The sequence below is a fragment of the Spea bombifrons genome, chromosome 12 (assembly GCF_027358695.1).
Source record: "Spea bombifrons isolate aSpeBom1 chromosome 12, aSpeBom1.2.pri, whole genome shotgun sequence".
Lineage (NCBI taxonomy): Eukaryota > Metazoa > Chordata > Amphibia > Anura > Pelobatidae > Spea > Spea bombifrons.
Genome location: NC_071098.1, coordinates 32,020,673 through 32,039,779, shown reverse-complemented (window position 1 = coordinate 32,039,779; position 19,107 = coordinate 32,020,673). Strand labels below are relative to the sequence as shown.

General features: G+C 37.0%; 3 protein-coding genes across 3 annotated transcripts; all 3 read left to right on the top strand.

Annotated features, from left to right (window-relative positions):
- The first annotated feature begins 7 nt into the window (after positions 1-7).
- Positions 8-5,416, top strand: LOC128469758 (IgGFc-binding protein-like). Its single transcript, XM_053451555.1, has 6 exons — positions 8-89; positions 762-791; positions 1,269-1,298; positions 1,565-2,791; positions 4,472-4,501; positions 5,127-5,416. Exons 1-6 carry the CDS (start codon positions 8-10, stop codon positions 5,414-5,416), a joined length of 1,689 nt encoding a protein of 562 aa, XP_053307530.1.
- Positions 5,417-6,813: 1,397 nt separating this feature from the next.
- Positions 6,814-12,593, top strand: LOC128469756 (IgGFc-binding protein-like). The gene is made up of 7 exons (XM_053451554.1): positions 6,814-6,832; positions 7,636-7,665; positions 8,118-8,147; positions 8,414-9,640; positions 11,452-11,481; positions 12,107-12,330; positions 12,567-12,593. Exons 1-7 carry the CDS (start codon positions 6,814-6,816, stop codon positions 12,591-12,593), a joined length of 1,587 nt encoding a protein of 528 aa, XP_053307529.1.
- Positions 12,594-12,644: 51 nt separating this feature from the next.
- On the top strand, positions 12,645-18,380 carry LOC128469755 (IgGFc-binding protein-like). The gene is made up of 8 exons (XM_053451553.1): positions 12,645-12,726; positions 13,399-13,428; positions 13,906-13,935; positions 14,202-15,428; positions 17,239-17,268; positions 17,894-17,923; positions 18,011-18,117; positions 18,354-18,380. Exons 1-8 carry the CDS (start codon positions 12,645-12,647, stop codon positions 18,378-18,380), a joined length of 1,563 nt encoding a protein of 520 aa, XP_053307528.1.
- Positions 18,381-19,107: the final 727 nt, after the last annotated feature.

Sequence of the window (19,107 nt, the reverse complement as noted above, 5' to 3'; positions counted from 1 at the left end):
TAGATAGATGGCGGCTGGTGATGCGCTTCCACATTCTAAATCACCTCTACTTTTTACAGATAATGGCGTTACATTTCAATGGCCGGAAGGTAATTATATGGGGTGTAAAAGGTTTTGGGGTTTGGTTATAATCTGTCAACCAAAGAACGTAAGCTCTGGATTTCATCTTATCTCAGTAAGAGCTCGTCTAGCGGTCTCTGTTTGCTCACCCGGTTCCTACAGCTTTCTGTTGGCGTAACATTAATCTGAGCCGGGTTTGACCTTCTGTGTCATCTTCCTAAAGTCAGAGAATCCGGGAGATCCGGGTCCCAATTCAGTTATCTGAAGACCTCTTAATAGTTTATCTTTTTATATAGTTTAACAATTTTAGTTGACAGCAAGGAAGTTCATTGAGCTTTACTGCAGGTTTCTCTTTTTGCCCCATTTTACCGGTCAGTTCATAATTAATGTTTGTTTTCTGTTTAATCGGTAAAGACTACCATTTATATATCTCTTTACTGAGCCTTATCTATCTTTTCATAGGAAAAGAAGGCTGGCTTTCCTGGTTAAAAGGTAAATGCAGATATTGTGTTATTGGGCAGAAGGAGAAGAAGGCCTTGATATTACGATCTTACAATACATTAAGAGGATAAACATGAATGAGATAGAATGAGAAGGATGTAAATAATATATATAATGTATAGTGGATTATTATACACATATAATAATTACACCGTCTTTCAAGATTTTGTTTATCAAATACTTCACTTTTTTTTTTATAGAAAATGAAGCTAAATTTCCTACAATGAAAGGTAATTGTTAAACATTTATATTTATTTTTCAAGATTATTATCTATAAAGTACAATCTGATTAGTATATACATTAGACTTGTGTATTTGTATTTATCCGAATCTCCTAAAAGGAGGCGGGAACCTATACGAAACTTACGAAAACAAATAAGTAATGATAACATTTATTAGAAATGAATTCACTCGTTTGTCTGTTTTTGTCGACCTCCCCCTCGATCTGTGGAGAGCCGGAGAGCCGGAGAAAGGGAGGGAGAAACAAAAAATGTTTTTTACTGAATTCTCAGAACATTGACATAAGGCATTTTATTTTGAATTAAAACTTTCTGATATACGTTTTCCTTATTTCACTAAATAGAATGGAAAATACAAATGCAGCAACCCATATGGGGTGAGTAGACATACAGTACGAGAAGATTGACTTAGAAATGCAAAACAATTATTGACCTCCAAATTTTAAATGACCTCTACTTTTTTTGCAGAATTTGGCGGTAACATTCGATGGCGGGAAGGTAATTATAGCATCTGTTAAAGGTGCACCAAATAATTATAATATTTTAACCAAAGAACAGGTGTCGAGTTTTCCCTCTATAAATTAATGTTACTTTTCAGAAAAATGTAGATGCCAAAAGTATTAAAACCTGTAAAAACATATTAATTTAAGTCACACCTTATAATAAAATATTTCATCTTTGAAGGAAAATATCTACAGTTGTAATCGTAAAGATGGAAAACATGTTTCATTTTATTTCAATTTCCCTCCAATTTTTATTTATAGGCCCTGAAGAAGCAACTACAGTCGGCAAAAAATTTGTCACCACGTTCCTGCAAAATCACGGAGCCGACGAAATTCCTCAAGTGGAGTTTCAAATTACCGGCACCCACCCCTCCACGCAGGTCACGCTTACCATTAGCAACACTGATTTCAAGAAAGAAGTGACGGTCAACAATGGGGAAACGGTATCCGTTCCTATCACAGAACCCGTAGAGATGCTGGGAACGGACACATCCCCCAGATCAGTGGTCATTGAAGCCGATCATGGGGTGGCAGTTGTGTCGCGTAGTTCCAAATACGGCAGTTCTGATACAGCTTTGCTTTACCCAGTGGAATCCTGGGGAATTCTCTATTACATTGTCACACCTCCGTGGGGACCCGACACAGAATATAAAGAGTTTGCCATCATCTCCAATGACATGCCAACAAATGTTAAAATGCATCTAAAAGGAGATGTGAACTTCCAGGGACAGGATTATCCGAAGGGAAGCATTCTACGTGTCACCTTGGAGCCCAACCAAGCCATGCAGATTCAGAGCAAAGACGATCTGTCGGGCACCAAGGTAGAAGCCCAATATCCGATAACAGTCCTAAGTGGGCACACATGCTCCCAGAAAAATGGAAACTGTGGCCATGTCTACGAGCAGCTCCTACCAGTGGAACGCTGGGGAGATACCTACTTTGTTCCCGGTCTGTCCTTCCAGCCTAAATCAGACATTGCGATGGTTATGGCTTACCAACCGACTGAAGTTGAATACCAATCAGGGACTGAAAAGGGAAAGAAACCTTTAGAAGAAGGAGAGATGGTCACGTTTGATGTCTCAGAGTCATCTCCTTTGTCCCTGCGTGCTAACAATAATATTCAGGTCCATCTCTTTGGCACTGGTGGAATATCTGAAGGAAACCCCTTGGACCCATTTCTCATAACTGTGCCTGATACCAAGAGCTATAGTTATAAAGCTCAAATCAATGGGGAGAAAGACATTGAGAACAACAAGGGTGTTATTATAATCAAGAAACCGGGTCAGTCAGGAATCACCATAGATGATAAGGCTCCCGAAGGGATTCAGTGGAGAGATTTCCCGGGAACAGAATACTCTTGGGGAGAGTTCAGGTTGCCGAGTGGCTTCAGTTTCCATACTGTTAAGAATCCTACAATGCCTTTTGGCCTCCTAAGCATTGGTTATTCTCCAAATATGGCCTATGGGTCCATTGCACCTTCTCTAAACGGTGAGCACTATCTTTGTATAAATTTATGAATATGTTTATCGATAGCGCTCTTAGAATAGATAGTTTTGGAAGGTTCATCATTGTCAAATAAACAATAGGTGAGAAGTAACCCGAAAGTAGTTCTTCCATACTTGTAAAGGTAATAACTCTACTGGTGTCTGAGGCCACTGATCGTTATATATTTGTAGTAACCGTCGAAAAAGTGTCTTTTGACTAACAATGCTAAAGTTGAGTTAAATAATCATTATCAGACGATTAGATTAGTCAAAAATATGAGCTGTATATAGTACACATGAGCTATCGGCAATAAATGATTGAAATAACCTACAAATGGATAAAAATATAGCAATTACTAATTTATTTTACATTTTTTACAGGACCAACAATGAAAATTCAACATCACACATTGGGTCAGTATATTTTTACTAACATAAAAAGAAATAGTCATTGGTTTTATTTTTCATACTATAGAAATATTATACATTTTAAATTATATATTTTTTTTTTGTAGATTTTGGTGGTATCGTTCCAAGGAAAAAAGGTATATATAGCGCACTTTTACTCCAGAGTGTTCAAATGTTCAAGTTATAGAGAAATTTATATCTATCTAGTTCTATGTTTTTATTTTATTCTTTATGTTTTATATTTCTATTTCCTTTTTGGGCTATATGGTAGTAAAGTAAAACGGACAGATCTCATTTTTAAATTCTGGTGAATTTAGATTTATAATGTTGGTTTAAGAAGATAGAGACCGAGAAAGAGAAAATTACACCGACTTTCATTTGGAAATAAAGAAACACGAATTTTGCCCGAAAAGTCAGAAAATGAAAATTCTAATAAGCTGATTTACTTTGAAATGACCATTAATATGTTAAATGCAAAACCATGTTTTGGCCCAACATTAATCTGAGCTGAGTTGGAATTTCCGGAAGATCCTCCAAAAGTCAGAGGATCCAGGAGAGTCGGGTCCCAAGTCACTCAACGGAAAACCTCTAACTGGTTTCACTTTACGATTAAAGTTCTCACCTAGGAAATGTATTGAGGTCTCCTCTGGATTTCAGTGGATGAAATTATGTTTTTTTTCCCCATTTCACCCATTAAGTCATAAATAATGCTTTTTTTTCTATAGAACTAGTAAAGAATGCCACTTATGTTTGTTTTATGAAGCCCTATTTATCTTTTCATAGGACAAGAAGCCTGGCTTTCCTGGTTAAAAGGTAATTGGAGAGATTGCGTTATGGGGAAGTGAATTTGTTCTCCATGTAATTCTGTAGATATTTGTAAGAAAAGTTCTAACAGAAAGAAACAATTGTCAATAACGCCATTTAATGAAAGACTTTTAACAGCGTTGTCTGTATTTCTCTTACCAAATCATGTTGAGTGTCATGAAATAGATGTAGATAGAGGACGGCTGTAGACGTGGTTTCTATAGGTGGTGAATCAGTCCCGTCTTACTGCCGACTTCTAGATAAACACATAAAGTCCTCGCCGCTTGAGATGATAAAAGGAAAGTCTTGTGGGTTTACTCCCTAAAGCTCCAGGGCAGTCAAAAACACAAGTCGGTCCAAAATATATTTTTGTAATTATCAGGGATGTCATATAGTGTGTAGGGGATTCTCGTTTCACACATATAATAATTACATGAGATTTCAAAACATTGTTTACTTATTTATTTTTTAGAAAATGAAGGCAAATTTCCTGAGATGAAAGGTACATTTACAAAAAGTTGAATTGTTTTTCAAGATTATTATCTATAAATTACAATCTGCTTGGACTGTTCATTAGACTATTTATTAGAATATTCACTAGATGTGCATTCTAATTGATACAAATTTTAATAGTAATCATTTGGACAAATTCCTGCATTTCTGCTAATCTCTAAAAACAAGGAAGGACCTGAAATGAAGCCAATGAAAAGAAATGAGGACCTTCCTAATATTTGTTAGAATTTATTTCAATTGTCTGCCCATTTTAGTGGCTTCTCTTTACTCTGTGGGGTAATGGAGGGAGACATACAGATATTACCTAATTTAAATTCTAAATGGAAACATTATCCAGATTTCATCCAAAGCAAAGGATCAGGAAACAAATTGTGTAGCCTAAAAACGAATGAATAAATAATACAGATTTTAATAACACTTTACTATGAAATAAAACTTTCTACTAGTTTATATCTATTTTCTTAATGGCATTTAACAGAATGGCCGATACAAATCCTGCGTGTAATATGGGGTGAGTAAACATACAGAATGACTTCACTTACAAGCTATCATTAGCATGTTTGATTGTAAAAAGTATCAATGATCACATTTTAAATTTCCTCTACCTTTTGCAGAACAAGGCGGTAAATTTCCATGGCCGGAAGGTAATTATATGGCGTGTAAAAGGTTTCGGGGTTTGGTTATAATCTGTCACCCAAAGAACGTAAACTCTGGATTTCATCTTATCTTAGTAAGAGCTCATCTAGCAGTCTCTGTCTCGCTCACCCGGTTCCTACAGCTTTCTGTTGGCGTAACATTAATCCGAGCAGAGTTTGACCTTCTGGGTCATCTTCCTAAAGTCAGAGAATCCGGGAGATCCGGGTCCCAATTCACTCAACGGAAAACCTCGAAATACTTTAACTGAAGTTTATAATTGTCAACTCGGAAATTCCTTGAGCTATGCTCTGGCTTTCTGTGGATAATCTGTTTCTTCGTCATTTTACCCATCTGTTCATAATGAAGGTATTTTTCTATGTAATTGGTAAAAATGCTATTAATATATCTTTTTACTGAATCCTATGTATCTTGTTCTAGCAAAAGAAAACTGGATTTCCTGGCTAAAAGGTAAATCTTACAAAATAATGTTGAGTTTCAAAAAATAGTTGTAGATAGATGGCGGCTGGTGATGCGCTTCCACATTCTAAATCACCTCTACTTTTTACAGATAATGGCGTTACATTTCAATGGCCGGAAGGTAATTATATGGGGTGTAAAAGGTTTTGGGGTTTGGTTATAATCTGTCAACCAAAGAACGTAAGCTCTGGATTTCATCTTATCTCAGTAAGAGCTCGTCTAGCGGTCTCTGTTTGCTCACCCGGTTCCTACAGCTTTCTGTTGGCGTAACATTAATCTGAGCCGGGATTGACCTTCTGTGTCATCTTCCTAAAGTCAGAGAATCCGGGAGATCCGGGTCCCAATTCAGTTATCTGAAGACCTCTTAATAGTTTATCTTTTTATATAGTTTAACAATTTTAGTTGACAACAAGGAAGTTCATTGAGCTTTACTGCAGGTTTCTCTTTTTGCCCCATTTTACCGGTCAGTTCATAATTATTTTTTCAAAATCCAAAGTTTATTGGGTTTTTCAAAATTTTATACAGGATGGGGGAAGGAAGGGTACAGAAGGCAAAAAAAGGGGGGAAGGGGGAAAGGGGCAAGGGACAAAGGCAAAGGAAGTAATACAGCAATTGCAATATAACATGCCAGCAAGACACAGTGTATAAAATGAGCAAACCTGATCAAATAAAACACAAAGGATACAGGTGAAACAAACATGACCAGGCGCCCATCCAAGCAACAACGATACAAAGAGGCGAAAAGAAACATACACCCCACACGAAGGAGGCAATCATGGAGTGCGCCTACCCAAGAAGGAGAGCCAGTGGAACCAGGTAGCGGTGTAAGCCTCCCTCTGTTTGAGAGAAGTGGCAGAAAGGTCCTCAATCACCCTGATGTCCTCTACCTTGGACATCCAGGCATGGAGCGTCGGAGGATGGACCGACTTCCAATTTAGAGGGATAAGGCATCTCGCCGCATCAAGCAAATGACGTACGACCGATTTCTTATAACGCGAGACAGGGAGCGACGTGTGATGCAAAAGCATGGACAGCGCCTGGTAAGGCGGGGGTGAGTCAGTAAGCTCTGTAATAACCCGGTATACCTCCTTCCAAAACACCTGTAACACGGGGCAGGCCCACCAGATGTGAAGCATGGTACCAACATCACGGCCGCACCGCCAACAGCAGACGGAGGCAGTCGGGAACATGGCGTGTAACCTCTCAGGTGTGCGGTACCAGAGGGACAGGATTTTATAATTAGTCTCTTGTACCTTGGTGGCTCTAGAACTCTGATGGGTGAGGGAGAATATCTTGGTCCAGTCAGCGTCGGAGAGTCGTACGTCACACACAGATTCCCACGTCAGGCAAAATGAAGGGGGCGAGTCCGACAACCCAGACAGCAGCAATGAATAGAGCAAGGAGATAGCCCCCGCTGGCGGGCGCTTCTGAGAGCATAAGGCCTCGAATACCGTGAGTTCCCTGTACAGATTCTGCTGATTAGGAAGGGAGGAGACATAATGCGTTATTTGAAGGTAAGTGAAGCGATCCAGCATGGACGGTAGTCCGCGCGCGTGGAAATCTGTAAAGGGCAGCACTCCCCGATCACCCAAAAGCGAGTGCAAGCGTACAGGCGGAGGAACCCCCAAGAAAGTTAATCTCCCTCGGGCACGACCCGGCGCGAAGTCCGGATTTCGGTCAGTTCATAATTAATGTTTGTTTTCTGTTTAATCGGTAAAGACTACCATTTATATATCTCTTTACTGAGCCTTATCTATCTTTTCATAGGAAAAGAAGGCTGGCTTTCCTGGTTAAAAGGTAAATGCAGATATTGTGTTATTGGGCAGAAGGAGAAGAAGGCCTTGATATTACGATCTTACAATACATTAAGAGGATAAACATGAATGAGATAGAATGAGAAGGATGTAAATAATATATATAATGTATAGTGGATTATTATACACATATAATAATTACACCGTCTTTCAAGATTTTGTTTATCAAATACTTCACTTTTTTTTTTTTTTATAGAAAATGAAGCTAAATTTCCTACAATGAAAGGTAATTGTTAAACATTTATATTTATTTTTCAAGATTATTATCTGATTAGTATATACATTAGACTTGTGTATTTGTATTTATCCGAATCTCCTAAAAGGAGGCGGGAACCTATACGAAACTTACGAAAACAAATAAGTAATGATAACATTTATTAGAAATGAATTCACTCGTTTGTCTGTTTTTGTTGACCTCCCCCTCGATCTGTGGAGAGCCGGAGAGCCGGAGAAAGGGAGGGAGAAACAAAAAATGTTTTTTACTGAATTCTCAGAACATTGACATAAGGCATTTTATTTTGAATTAAAACTTTCTGATATACGTTTTCCTTATTTCACTAAATAGAATGGAAAATACAAATGCAGCAACCCATATGGGGTGAGTAGACATACAGTACGAGAAGATTGCAAAACAATTATTGACCTCCAAATTTTAAATGACCTCTACTTTTTTTGCAGAATTTGGCGGTAACATTCGATGGCGGGAAGGTAATTATAGCATCTGTTAAAGGTGCACCAAATAATTATAATATTTTAACCAAAGAACAGGTGTCGAGTTTTCCCTCTATAAATTAATGTTACTTTTCAGAAAAATGTAGATGCCAAAAGTATTAAAACCTGTAAAAACATATTAATTTAAGTCACACCTTATAATAAAATATTTCATCTTTGAAGGAAAATATCTACAGTTGTAATCGTAAAGATGGAAAACATGTTTCATTTTATTTCAATTTCCCTCCAATTTTTATTTATAGGCCCTGAAGAAGCAACTACAGTCGGCAAAAAATTTGTCACCACGTTCCTGCAAAATCACGGAGCCGACGAAATTCCTCAAGTGGAGTTTCAAATTACCGGCACCCACCCCTCCACGCAGGTCACGCTTACCATTAGCAACACTGATTTCAAGAAAGAAGTGACGGTCAACAATGGGGAAACGGTATCCGTTCCTATCACAGAACCCGTAGAGATGCTGGGAACGGACACATCCCCCAGATCAGTGGTCATTGAAGCCGATCATGGGGTGGCAGTTGTGTCGCGTAGTTCCAAATACGGCAGTTCTGATACAGCTTTGCTTTACCCAGTGGAATCCTGGGGAATTCTCTATTACATTGTCACACCTCCGTGGGGACCCGACACAGAATATAAAGAGTTTGCCATCATCTCCAATGACATGCCAACAAATGTTAAAATGCATCTAAAAGGAGATGTGAACTTCCAGGGACAGGATTATCCGAAGGGAAGCATTCTACGTGTCACCTTGGAGCCCAACCAAGCCATGCAGATTCAGAGCAAAGACGATCTGTCGGGCACCAAGGTAGAAGCCCAATATCCGATAACAGTCCTAAGTGGGCACACATGCTCCCAGAAAAATGGAAACTGTGGCCATGTCTACGAGCAGCTCCTACCAGTGGAACGCTGGGGAGATACCTACTTTGTTCCCGGTCTGTCCTTCCAGCCTAAATCAGACATTGCGATGGTTATGGCTTACCAACCGACTGAAGTTGAATACCAATCAGGGACTGAAAAGGGAAAGAAACCTTTAGAAGAAGGAGAGATGGTCACGTTTGATGTCTCAGAGTCATCTCCTTTGTCCCTGCGTGCTAACAATAATATTCAGGTCCATCTCTTTGGCACTGGTGGAATATCTGAAGGAAACCCCTTGGACCCATTTCTCATAACTGTGCCTGATACCAAGAGCTATAGTTATAAAGCTCAAATCAATGGGGAGAAAGACATTGAGAACAACAAGGGTGTTATTATAATCAAGAAACCGGGTCAGTCAGGAATCACCATAGATGATAAGGCTCCCGAAGGGATTCAGTGGAGAGATTTCCCGGGAACAGAATACTCTTGGGGAGAGTTCAGGTTGCCGAGTGGCTTCAGTTTCCATACTGTTAAGAATCCTACAATGCCTTTTGGCCTCCTAAGCATTGGTTATTCTCCAAATATGGCCTATGGGTCCATTGCACCTTCTCTAAACGGTGAGCACTATCTTTGTATAAATTTATGAATATGTTTATCGATAGCGCTCTTAGAATAGATAGTTTTGGAAGGTTCATCATTGTCAAATAAACAATAGGTGAGAAGTAACCCGAAAGTAGTTCTTCCATACTTGTAAAGGTAATAACTCTACTGGTGTCTGAGGCCACTGATCGTTATATATTTGTAGTAACCGTCGAAAAAGTGTCTTTTGACTAACAATGCTAAAGTTGAGTTAAATAATCATTATCAGACGATTAGATTAGTCAAAAATATGAGCTGTATATAGTACACATGAGCTATCGGCAATAAATGATTGAAATAACCTACAAATGGATAAAAATATAGCAATTACTAATTTATTTTACATTTTTTACAGGACCAACAATGAAAATTCAACATCACACATTGGGTCAGTATATTTTTACTAACATAAAAAGAAATAGTCATTGGTTTTATTTTTCATACTATAGAAATATTATACATTTTAAATTATATATTTTTTTTTTGTAGATTTTGGTGGTATCGTTCCAAGGAAAAAAGGTATATATAGCGCACTTTTACTCCAGAGTGTTCAAATGTTCAAGTTATAGAGAAATTTATATCTATCTAGTTCTATGTTTTTATTTTATTCTTTATGTTTTATATTTCTATTTCCTTTTTGGGCTATATGGTAGTAAAGTAAAACGGACAGATCTCATTTTTAAATTCTGGTGAATTTAGATTTATAATGTTGGTTTAAGAAGATAGAGACCGAGAAAGAGAAAATTACACCGACTTTCATTTGGAAATAAAGAAACACGAATTTTGCCCGAAAAGTCAGAAAATGAAAATTCTAATAAGCTGATTTACTTTGAAATGACCATTAATATGTTAAATGCAAAACCATGTTTTGGCCCAACATTAATCTGAGCTGAGTTGGAATTTCCGGAAGATCCTCCAAAAGTCAGAGGATCCAGGAGAGTCGGGTCCCAAGTCACTCAACGGAAAACCTCTAACTGGTTTCACTTTACGATTAAAGTTCTCACCTAGGAAATGTATTGAGGTCTCCTCTGGATTTCAGTGGATGAAATTATGTTTTTTTCCCCATTTCACCCATTAAGTCATAAATAATGCTTTTTTTTTTCTATAGAACTAGTAAAGAATGCCACTTATGTTTGTTTTATGAAGCCCTATTTATCTTTTCATAGGACAAGAAGCCTGGCTTTCCTGGTTAAAAGGTAATTGGAGAGATTGCGTTATGGGGAAGTGAATTTGTTCTCCATGTAATTCTGTAGATATTTGTAAGAAAAGTTCTAACAGAAAGAAACAATTGTCAATAACGCCATTTAATGAAAGACTTTTAACAGCGTTGTCTGTATTTCTCTTACCAAATCATGTTGAGTGTCATGAAATAGATGTAGATAGAGGACGGCTGTAGACGTGGTTTCTATAGGTGGTGAATCAGTCCCGTCTTACTGCCGACTTCTAGATAAACACATAAAGTCCTCGCCGCTTGAGATGATAAAAGGAAAGTCTTGTGGGTTTACTCCCTAAAGCTCCAGGGCAGTCAAAAACACAAGTCGGTCCAAAATATATTTTTGTAATTATCACGAATGGCAGAATATAGTGTGTAGCGGATTCCCGTTTTACACTTATAATAATGACATGTTATTTTACCCCCTAAAGCTCCAGGACAGCCAAAAACAGAATTTAGTACAAAATATCTCTTTGTAATTATCAGGGATGTCATATAGTGTGTAGGGGATTCTCGTTTCACACATATAATAATTACATGAGATTTCAAAACATTGTTTACTTATTTATTTTTTAGAAAATGAAGGCAAATTTCCTGAGATGAAAGGTACATTTACAAAAAGTTGTATTGTTTTTCAAGATTATTATCTATAAATTACAATCTGCTTGGACTGTTCATTAGACTATTTATTAGAATATTCACTAGATGTGCATTCTAATTGATACAAATTTTAATAGTAATCATTTGGACAAATTCCTGCATTTCTGCTAATCTCTAAAAACAAGGAAGGACCTGAAATGAAGCCAATGAAAAGAAATGAGGACCTTCCTAATATTTGTTAGAATTTATTTCAATTGTCTGCCCATTTTAGTGGCTTCTCTTTACTCTGTGGGGTAATGGAGGGAGACATACAGATATTACCTAATTTAAATTCTAAATGGAAACATTATCCAGATTTCATCCAAAGCAAAGGATCAGGAAACAAATTGTGTAGCCTAAAAACGAATGAATAAATAATACAGATTTTAATAACACTTTACTATGAAATAAAACTTTCTACTAGTTTATATCTATTTTCTTAATGGCATTTAACAGAATGGCCGATACAAATGCTGCGTGTAATATGGGGTGAGTAAACATACAGAATGACTTCACTTACAAGCTATCATTAGCATGTTTGATTGTAAAAAGTATCAATGATCACATTTTAAATTTCCTCTACCTTTTGCAGAACAAGGCGGTAAATTTCCATGGCCGGAAGGTAATTATATGGCGTGTAAAAGGTTTCGGGGTTTGGTTATAATCTGTCACCCAAAGAACGTAAACTCTGGATTTCATCTTATCTCAGTAAGAGCTCATCTAGCAGTCTCTGTCTCGCTCACCCGGTTCCTACAGCTTTCTGTTGGCGTAACATTAATCCGAGCCGAGTTTGACCTTCTGGGTCATCTTCCTAAAGTCAGAGAATCCGGGAGATCCGGGTCCCAATTCACTCAACAGAAAACCTCGAAATACTTTAACTGAAGTTTATAATTGTCAACTCGGAAATTCCTTGAGCTATGCTCTGGCTTTCTGTGGATAATCTGTTTCTTCGTCATTTTACCCATCTGTTCATAATGAAGGTATTTTTCTATGTAATTGGTAAAAATGCTATTAATATATCTTTTTACTGAATCCTATGTATCTTGTTCTAGCAAAAGAAAACTGGATTTCCTGGCTAAAAGGTAAATCTTACAAAATAATGTTGAGTTTCAAAAAATAGTTGTAGATAGATGGCGGCTGGTGATGCGCTTCCACATTCTAAATCACCTCTACTTTTTACAGATAATGGCGTTACATTTCAATGGCCGGAAGGTAATTATATGGGGTGTAAAAGGTTTTGGGGTTTGGTTATAATCTGTCAACCAAAGAACGTAAGCTCTGGATTTCATCTTATCTCAGTAAGAGCTCGTCTAGCGGTCTCTGTTTGCTCACCCGGTTCCTACAGCTTTCTGTTGGCGTAACATTAATCTGAGCCGGGTTTGACCTTCTGTGTCATCTTCCTAAAGTCAGAGAATCCGGGAGATCCGGGTCCCAATTCAGTTATCTGAAGACCTCTTAATAGTTTATCTTTTTATATAGTTTAACAATTTTAGTTGACAGCAAGGAAGTTCATTGAGCTTTACTGCAGGTTTCTCTTTTTGCCCCATTTTACCGGTCAGTTCATAATTAATGTTTGTTTTCTGTTTAATCGGTAAAGACTACCATTTATATATCTCTTTACTGAGCCTTATCTATCTTTTCATAGGAAAAGAAGGCTGGCTTTCCTGGTTAAAAGGTAAATGCAGATATTGTGTTATTGGGCAGAAGGAGAAGAAGGCCTTGATATTACGATCTTACAATACATTAAGAGGATAAACATGAATGAGATAGAATGAGAAGGATGTAAATAATATATATAATGTATAGTGGATTATTATACACATATAATAATTACACCGTCTTTCAAGATTTTGTTTATCAAATACTTCACTTTTTTTTTTATAGAAAATGAAGCTAAATTTCCTACAATGAAAGGTAATTGTTAAACATTTATATTTATTTTTCAAGATTATTATCTATAAAGTACAATCTGATTAGTATATACATTAGACTTGTGTATTTGTATTTATCCGAATCTCCTAAAAGGAGGCGGGAACCTATACGAAACTTACGAAAACAAATAAGTAATGATAACATTTATTAGAAATGAATTCACTCGTTTGTTTGTTTTTGTCGACCTCCCCCTCGATCTGTAGAGAGCCGGAGAGTCGGAGAAAGGGAGGGAGAAACAAAAAATGTTTTTTACTGAATTCTCAGAACATTGACATAAGGCATTTTATTTTGAATTAAAACTTTCTGATATACGTTTTCCTTATTTCACTAAATAGAATGGAAAATACAAATGCAGCAACCCATATGGGGTGAGTAGACATACAGTACGAGAAGATTGACTTAGAAATGCAAAACAATTATTGACCTCCAAATTTTAAATGACCTCTACTTTTTTTGCAGAATTTGGCGGTAACATTCGATGGCGGGAAGGTAATTATAGCATCTGTTAAAGGTGCACCAAATAATTATAATATTTTAACCAAAGAACAGGTGTCGAGTTTTCCCTCTATAAATTAATGTTACTTTTCAGAAAAATGTAGATGCCAAAAGTATTAAAACCTGTAAAAACATATTAATTTAAGTCACACCTTATAATAAAATATTTCATCTTTGAAGGAAAATATCTACAGTTGTAATCGTAAAGATGGAAAACATGTTTCATTTTATTTCAATTTCCCTCCAATTTTTATTTATAGGCCCTGAAGAAGCAACTACAGTCGGCAAAAAATTTGTCACCACGTTCCTGCAAAATCACGGAGCCGACGAAATTCCTCAAGTGGAGTTTCAAATTACCGGCACCCACCCCTCCACGCAGGTCACGCTTACCATTAGCAACACTGATTTCAAGAAAGAAGTGACGGTCAACAATGGGGAAACGGTATCCGTTCCTATCACAGAACCCGTAGAGATGCTGGGAACGGACACATCCCCCAGATCAGTGGTCATTGAAGCCGATCATGGGGTGGCAGTTGTGTCGCGTAGTTCCAAATACGGCAGTTCTGATACAGCTTTGCTTTACCCAGTGGAATCCTGGGGAATTCTCTATTACATTGTCACACCTCCGTGGGGACCCGACACAGAATATAAAGAGTTTGCCATCATCTCCAATGACATGCCAACAAATGTTAAAATGCATCTAAAAGGAGATGTGAACTTCCAGGGACAGGATTATCCGAAGGGAAGCATTCTACGTGTCACCTTGGAGCCCAACCAAGCCATGCAGATTCAGAGCAAAGACGATCTGTCGGGCACCAAGGTAGAAGCCCAATATCCGATAACAGTCCTAAGTGGGCACACATGCTCCCAGAAAAATGGAAACTGTGGCCATGTCTACGAGCAGCTCCTACCAGTGGAACGCTGGGGAGATACCTACTTTGTTCCCGGTCTGTCCTTCCAGCCTAAATCAGACATTGCGATGGTTATGGCTTACCAACCGACTGAAGTTGAATACCAATCAGGGACTGAAAAGGGAAAGAAACCTTTAGAAGAAGGAGAGATGGTCACGTTTGATGTCTCAGAGTCATCTCCTTTGTCCCTGCGTGCTAACAATAATATTCAGGTCCATCTCTTTGGCACTGGTGGAATATCTGAAGGAAACCCCTTGGACCCATTTCTCATAACTGTGCCTGATACCAAGAGCTATAGTTATAAAGCTCAAATCAATGGGGAGAAAGACATTGAGAACAACAAGGGTGTTATTATAATCAAGAAACCGGGTCAGTCAGGAATCACCATAGATGATAAGGCTCCCGAAGGGATTCAGTGGAGAGATTTCCCGGGAACAGAATACTCTTGGGGAGAGTTCAGGTTGCCGAGTGGCTTCAGTTTCCATACTGTTAAGAATCCTACAATGCCTTTTGGCCTCCTAAGCATTGGTTATTCTCCAAATATGGCCTATGGGTCCATTGCACCTTCTCTAAACGGTGAGCACTATCTTTGTATAAATTTATGAATATGTTTATCGATAGCGCTCTTAGAATAGATAGTTTTGGAAGGTTCATCATTGTCAAATAAACAATAGGTGAGAAGTAACCCGAAAGTAGTTCTTCCATACTTGTAAAGGTAATAACTCTACTGGTGTCTGAGGCCACTGATCGTTATATATTTGTAGTAACCGTCGAAAAAGTGTCTTTTGACTAACAATGCTAAAGTTGAGTTAAATAATCATTATCAGACGATTAGATTAGTCAAAAATATGAGCTGTATATAGTACACATGAGCTATCGGCAATAAATGATTGAAATAACCTACAAATGGATAAAAATATAGCAATTACTAATTTATTTTACATTTTTTACAGGACCAACAATGAAAATTCAACATCACACATTGGGTCAGTATATTTTTACTAACATAAAAAGAAATAGTCATTGGTTTTATTTTTCATACTATAGAAATATTATACATTTTAAATTATATATTTTTTTTTTGTAGATTTTGGTGGTATCGTTCCAAGGAAAAAAGGTATATATAGCGCACTTTTACTCCAGAGTGTTCAAATGTTCAAGTTATAGAGAAATTTATATCTATCTAGTTCTATGTTTTTATTTTATTCTTTATGTTTTATATTTCTATTTCCTTTTTGGGCTATATGGTAGTAAAGTAAAACGGACAGATCTCATTTTTAAATTCTGGTGAATTTAGATTTATAATGTTGGTTTAAGAAGATAGAGACCGAGAAAGAGAAAATTACACCGACTTTCATTTGGAAATAAAGAAACACGAATTTTGCCCGAAAAGTCAGAAAATGAAAATTCTAATAAGCTGATTTACTTTGAAATGACCATTAATATGTTAAATGCAAAACCATGTTTTGGCCCAACATTAATCTGAGCTGAGTTGGAATTTCCGGAAGATCCTCCAAAAGTCAGAGGATCCAGGAGAGTCGGGTCCCAAGTCACTCAACGGAAAACCTCTAACTGGTTTCACTTTACGATTAAAGTTCTCACCTAGGAAATGTATTGAGGTCTCCTCTGGATTTCAGTGGATGAAATTATGTTTTTTTCCCCATTTCACCCATTAAGTCATAAATAATGCTTTTTTTTTCTATAGAACTAGTAAAGAATGCCACTTATGTTTGTTTTATGAAGCCCTATTTATCTTTTCATAGGACAAGAAGCCTGGCTTTCCTGGTTAAAAGGTAATTGGAGAGATTGCGTTATGGGGAAGTGAATTTGTTCTCCATGTAATTCTGTAGATATTTGTAAGAAAAGTTCTAACAGAAAGAAACAATTGTCAATAACGCCATTTAATGAAAGACTTTTAACAGCGTTGTCTGTATTTCTCTTACCAAATCATGTTGAGTGTCATGAAATAGATGTAGATAGAGGACGGCTGTAGACGTGGTTTCTATAGGTGGTGAATCAGTCCCGTCTTACTGCCGACTTCTAGATAAACACATAAAGTCCTCGCCGCTTGAGATGATAAAAGGAAAGTCTTGTGGGTTTACTCCCTAAAGCTCCAGGGCAGTCAAAAACACAAGTCGGTCCAAAATATATTTTTGTAATTATCACGAATGGCGGAATATAGTGTGGAGCGGATTCCCGTTTTACACTTATAATAATGACATGTTATTTTACCCCCTAAAGCTCCAGGACAGCCAAAAACAGAATTTAGTACAAAATATCTCTTTGTAATTATCATGGATGTCATATAGTGTGTAGGGGATTCTCGTTTCACACATATAATAATTACATGAGATTTCAAAACATTGTTTACTTATTTATTTTTTAGAAAATGAAGGCAAATTTCCTGAGATGAAAGGTACATTTACAAAAAGTTGTATTGTTTTTCAAGATTATTATCTATAAATTACAATCTGCTTGGACTGTTCATTAGACTATTTATTAGAATATTCACTAGATGTGCATTCTAATTGATACAAATTTTAATAGTAATCATTTGGACAAATTCCTGCATTTCTGCTAATCTCTAAAAACAAGGAAGGACCTGAAATGAAGCCAATGAAAAGAAATGAGGACCTTCCTAATATTTGTTAGAATTTATTTCAATTGTCTGCCCATTTTAGTGGCTTCTCTTTACTCTGTGGGGTAATGGAGGGAGACATACAGATATTACCTAATTTAAATTCTAAATGGAAACATTATCCAGATTTCATCCAAAGCAAAGGATCAGGAAACAAATTGTGTAGCCTAAAAACGAATGAATAAATAATACAGATTTTAATAACACTTTACTATGAAATAAAACTTTCTACTAGTTTATATCTATTTTCTTAATGGCATTTAACAGAATGGCCGATACAAATGCTGCGTGTAATATGGGGTGAGTAAACATACAGAATGACTTCACTTACAAGCTATCATTAGCATGTTTGATTGTAAAAAGTATCAATGATCACATTTTAAATTTCCTCTACCTTTTGCAGAACAAGGCGGTAAATTTCCATGGCCGGAAGGTAATTATATGGGGTGTAAAAGGTTTTGGGGTTTGGTTATAATCTGTCACCCAAAGAACGTAAACTCTGGATTTCATCTTATCTCAGTAAGAGCTCATCTAGCAGTCTCTGTCTCGCTCACCCGGTTCCTACAGCTTTCTGTTGGCGTAACATTAATCCGAGCCGAGTTTGACCTTCTGGGTCATCTTCCTAAAGTCAGAGAATCCGGGAGATCCGGGTCCCAATTCACTCAACAGAAAACCTCGAAATACTTTAACTGAAGTTTATAATTGTCAACTCGGAAATTCCTTGAGCTATGCTCTGGCTTTCTGTGGATAATCTGTTTCTTCGTCATTTTACCCATCTGTTCATAATGAAGGTATTTTTCTATGTAATTGGTAAAAATGCTATTAATATATCTTTTTACTGAATCCTATGTATCTTGTTCTAGCAAAAGAAAACTGGATTTCCTGGCTAAAAGGTAAATCTTACAAAATAATGTTGAGTTTCAAAAAATAGTTGTAGATAGATGGCGGCTGGTGATGCGCTTCCACATTCTAAATCACCTCTACTTTTTACAGATAATGGCGTTACATTTCAATGGCCGGAAGGTAATTATATGGGGTGTAAAAGGTTTTGGGGTTTGGTTATAATCTGTCAACCAAAGAACGTAAGCTCTGGATTTCATTTTATCTCAGTAAGAGCTCGTCTAGCGGTCTCTGTTTGCTCACCCGGTTCTTACAGCTTTCTGTTGGCGTAACATTAATCTGAGCCGGGTTTGACCTTCTGTGTCATCTTCCTAAAGTCAGAGAATCCGGGAGATCCGGGTCCCAATTCAGTTATCTGAAGACCTCTTAATAGTTTATCTTTTTATATAGTTTAACAATTTTAGTTGACAACAAGGAAGTTCATTGAGCTTTACTGCAGGTTTCTCTTTTTGCCCCATTTTACCGGTCAGTTCATAATTAATGTTTGTTTTTTGTTTAATCGGTAAAGACTACCATTTATATATCTCTTTACTGAGCCTTATCTATCTTTTCATAGGAAAAGAAGGCTGGCTTTCCTGGTTAAAAGGTAAATGCAGATATTGTGTTATTGGGCAGAAGGAGAAGAAGGCCTTGATATTACGATCTTACAATACATTAAGAGGATAAACATGAATGAGATAGAATGAGAAGGATGTAAATAATATATATAATGTATAG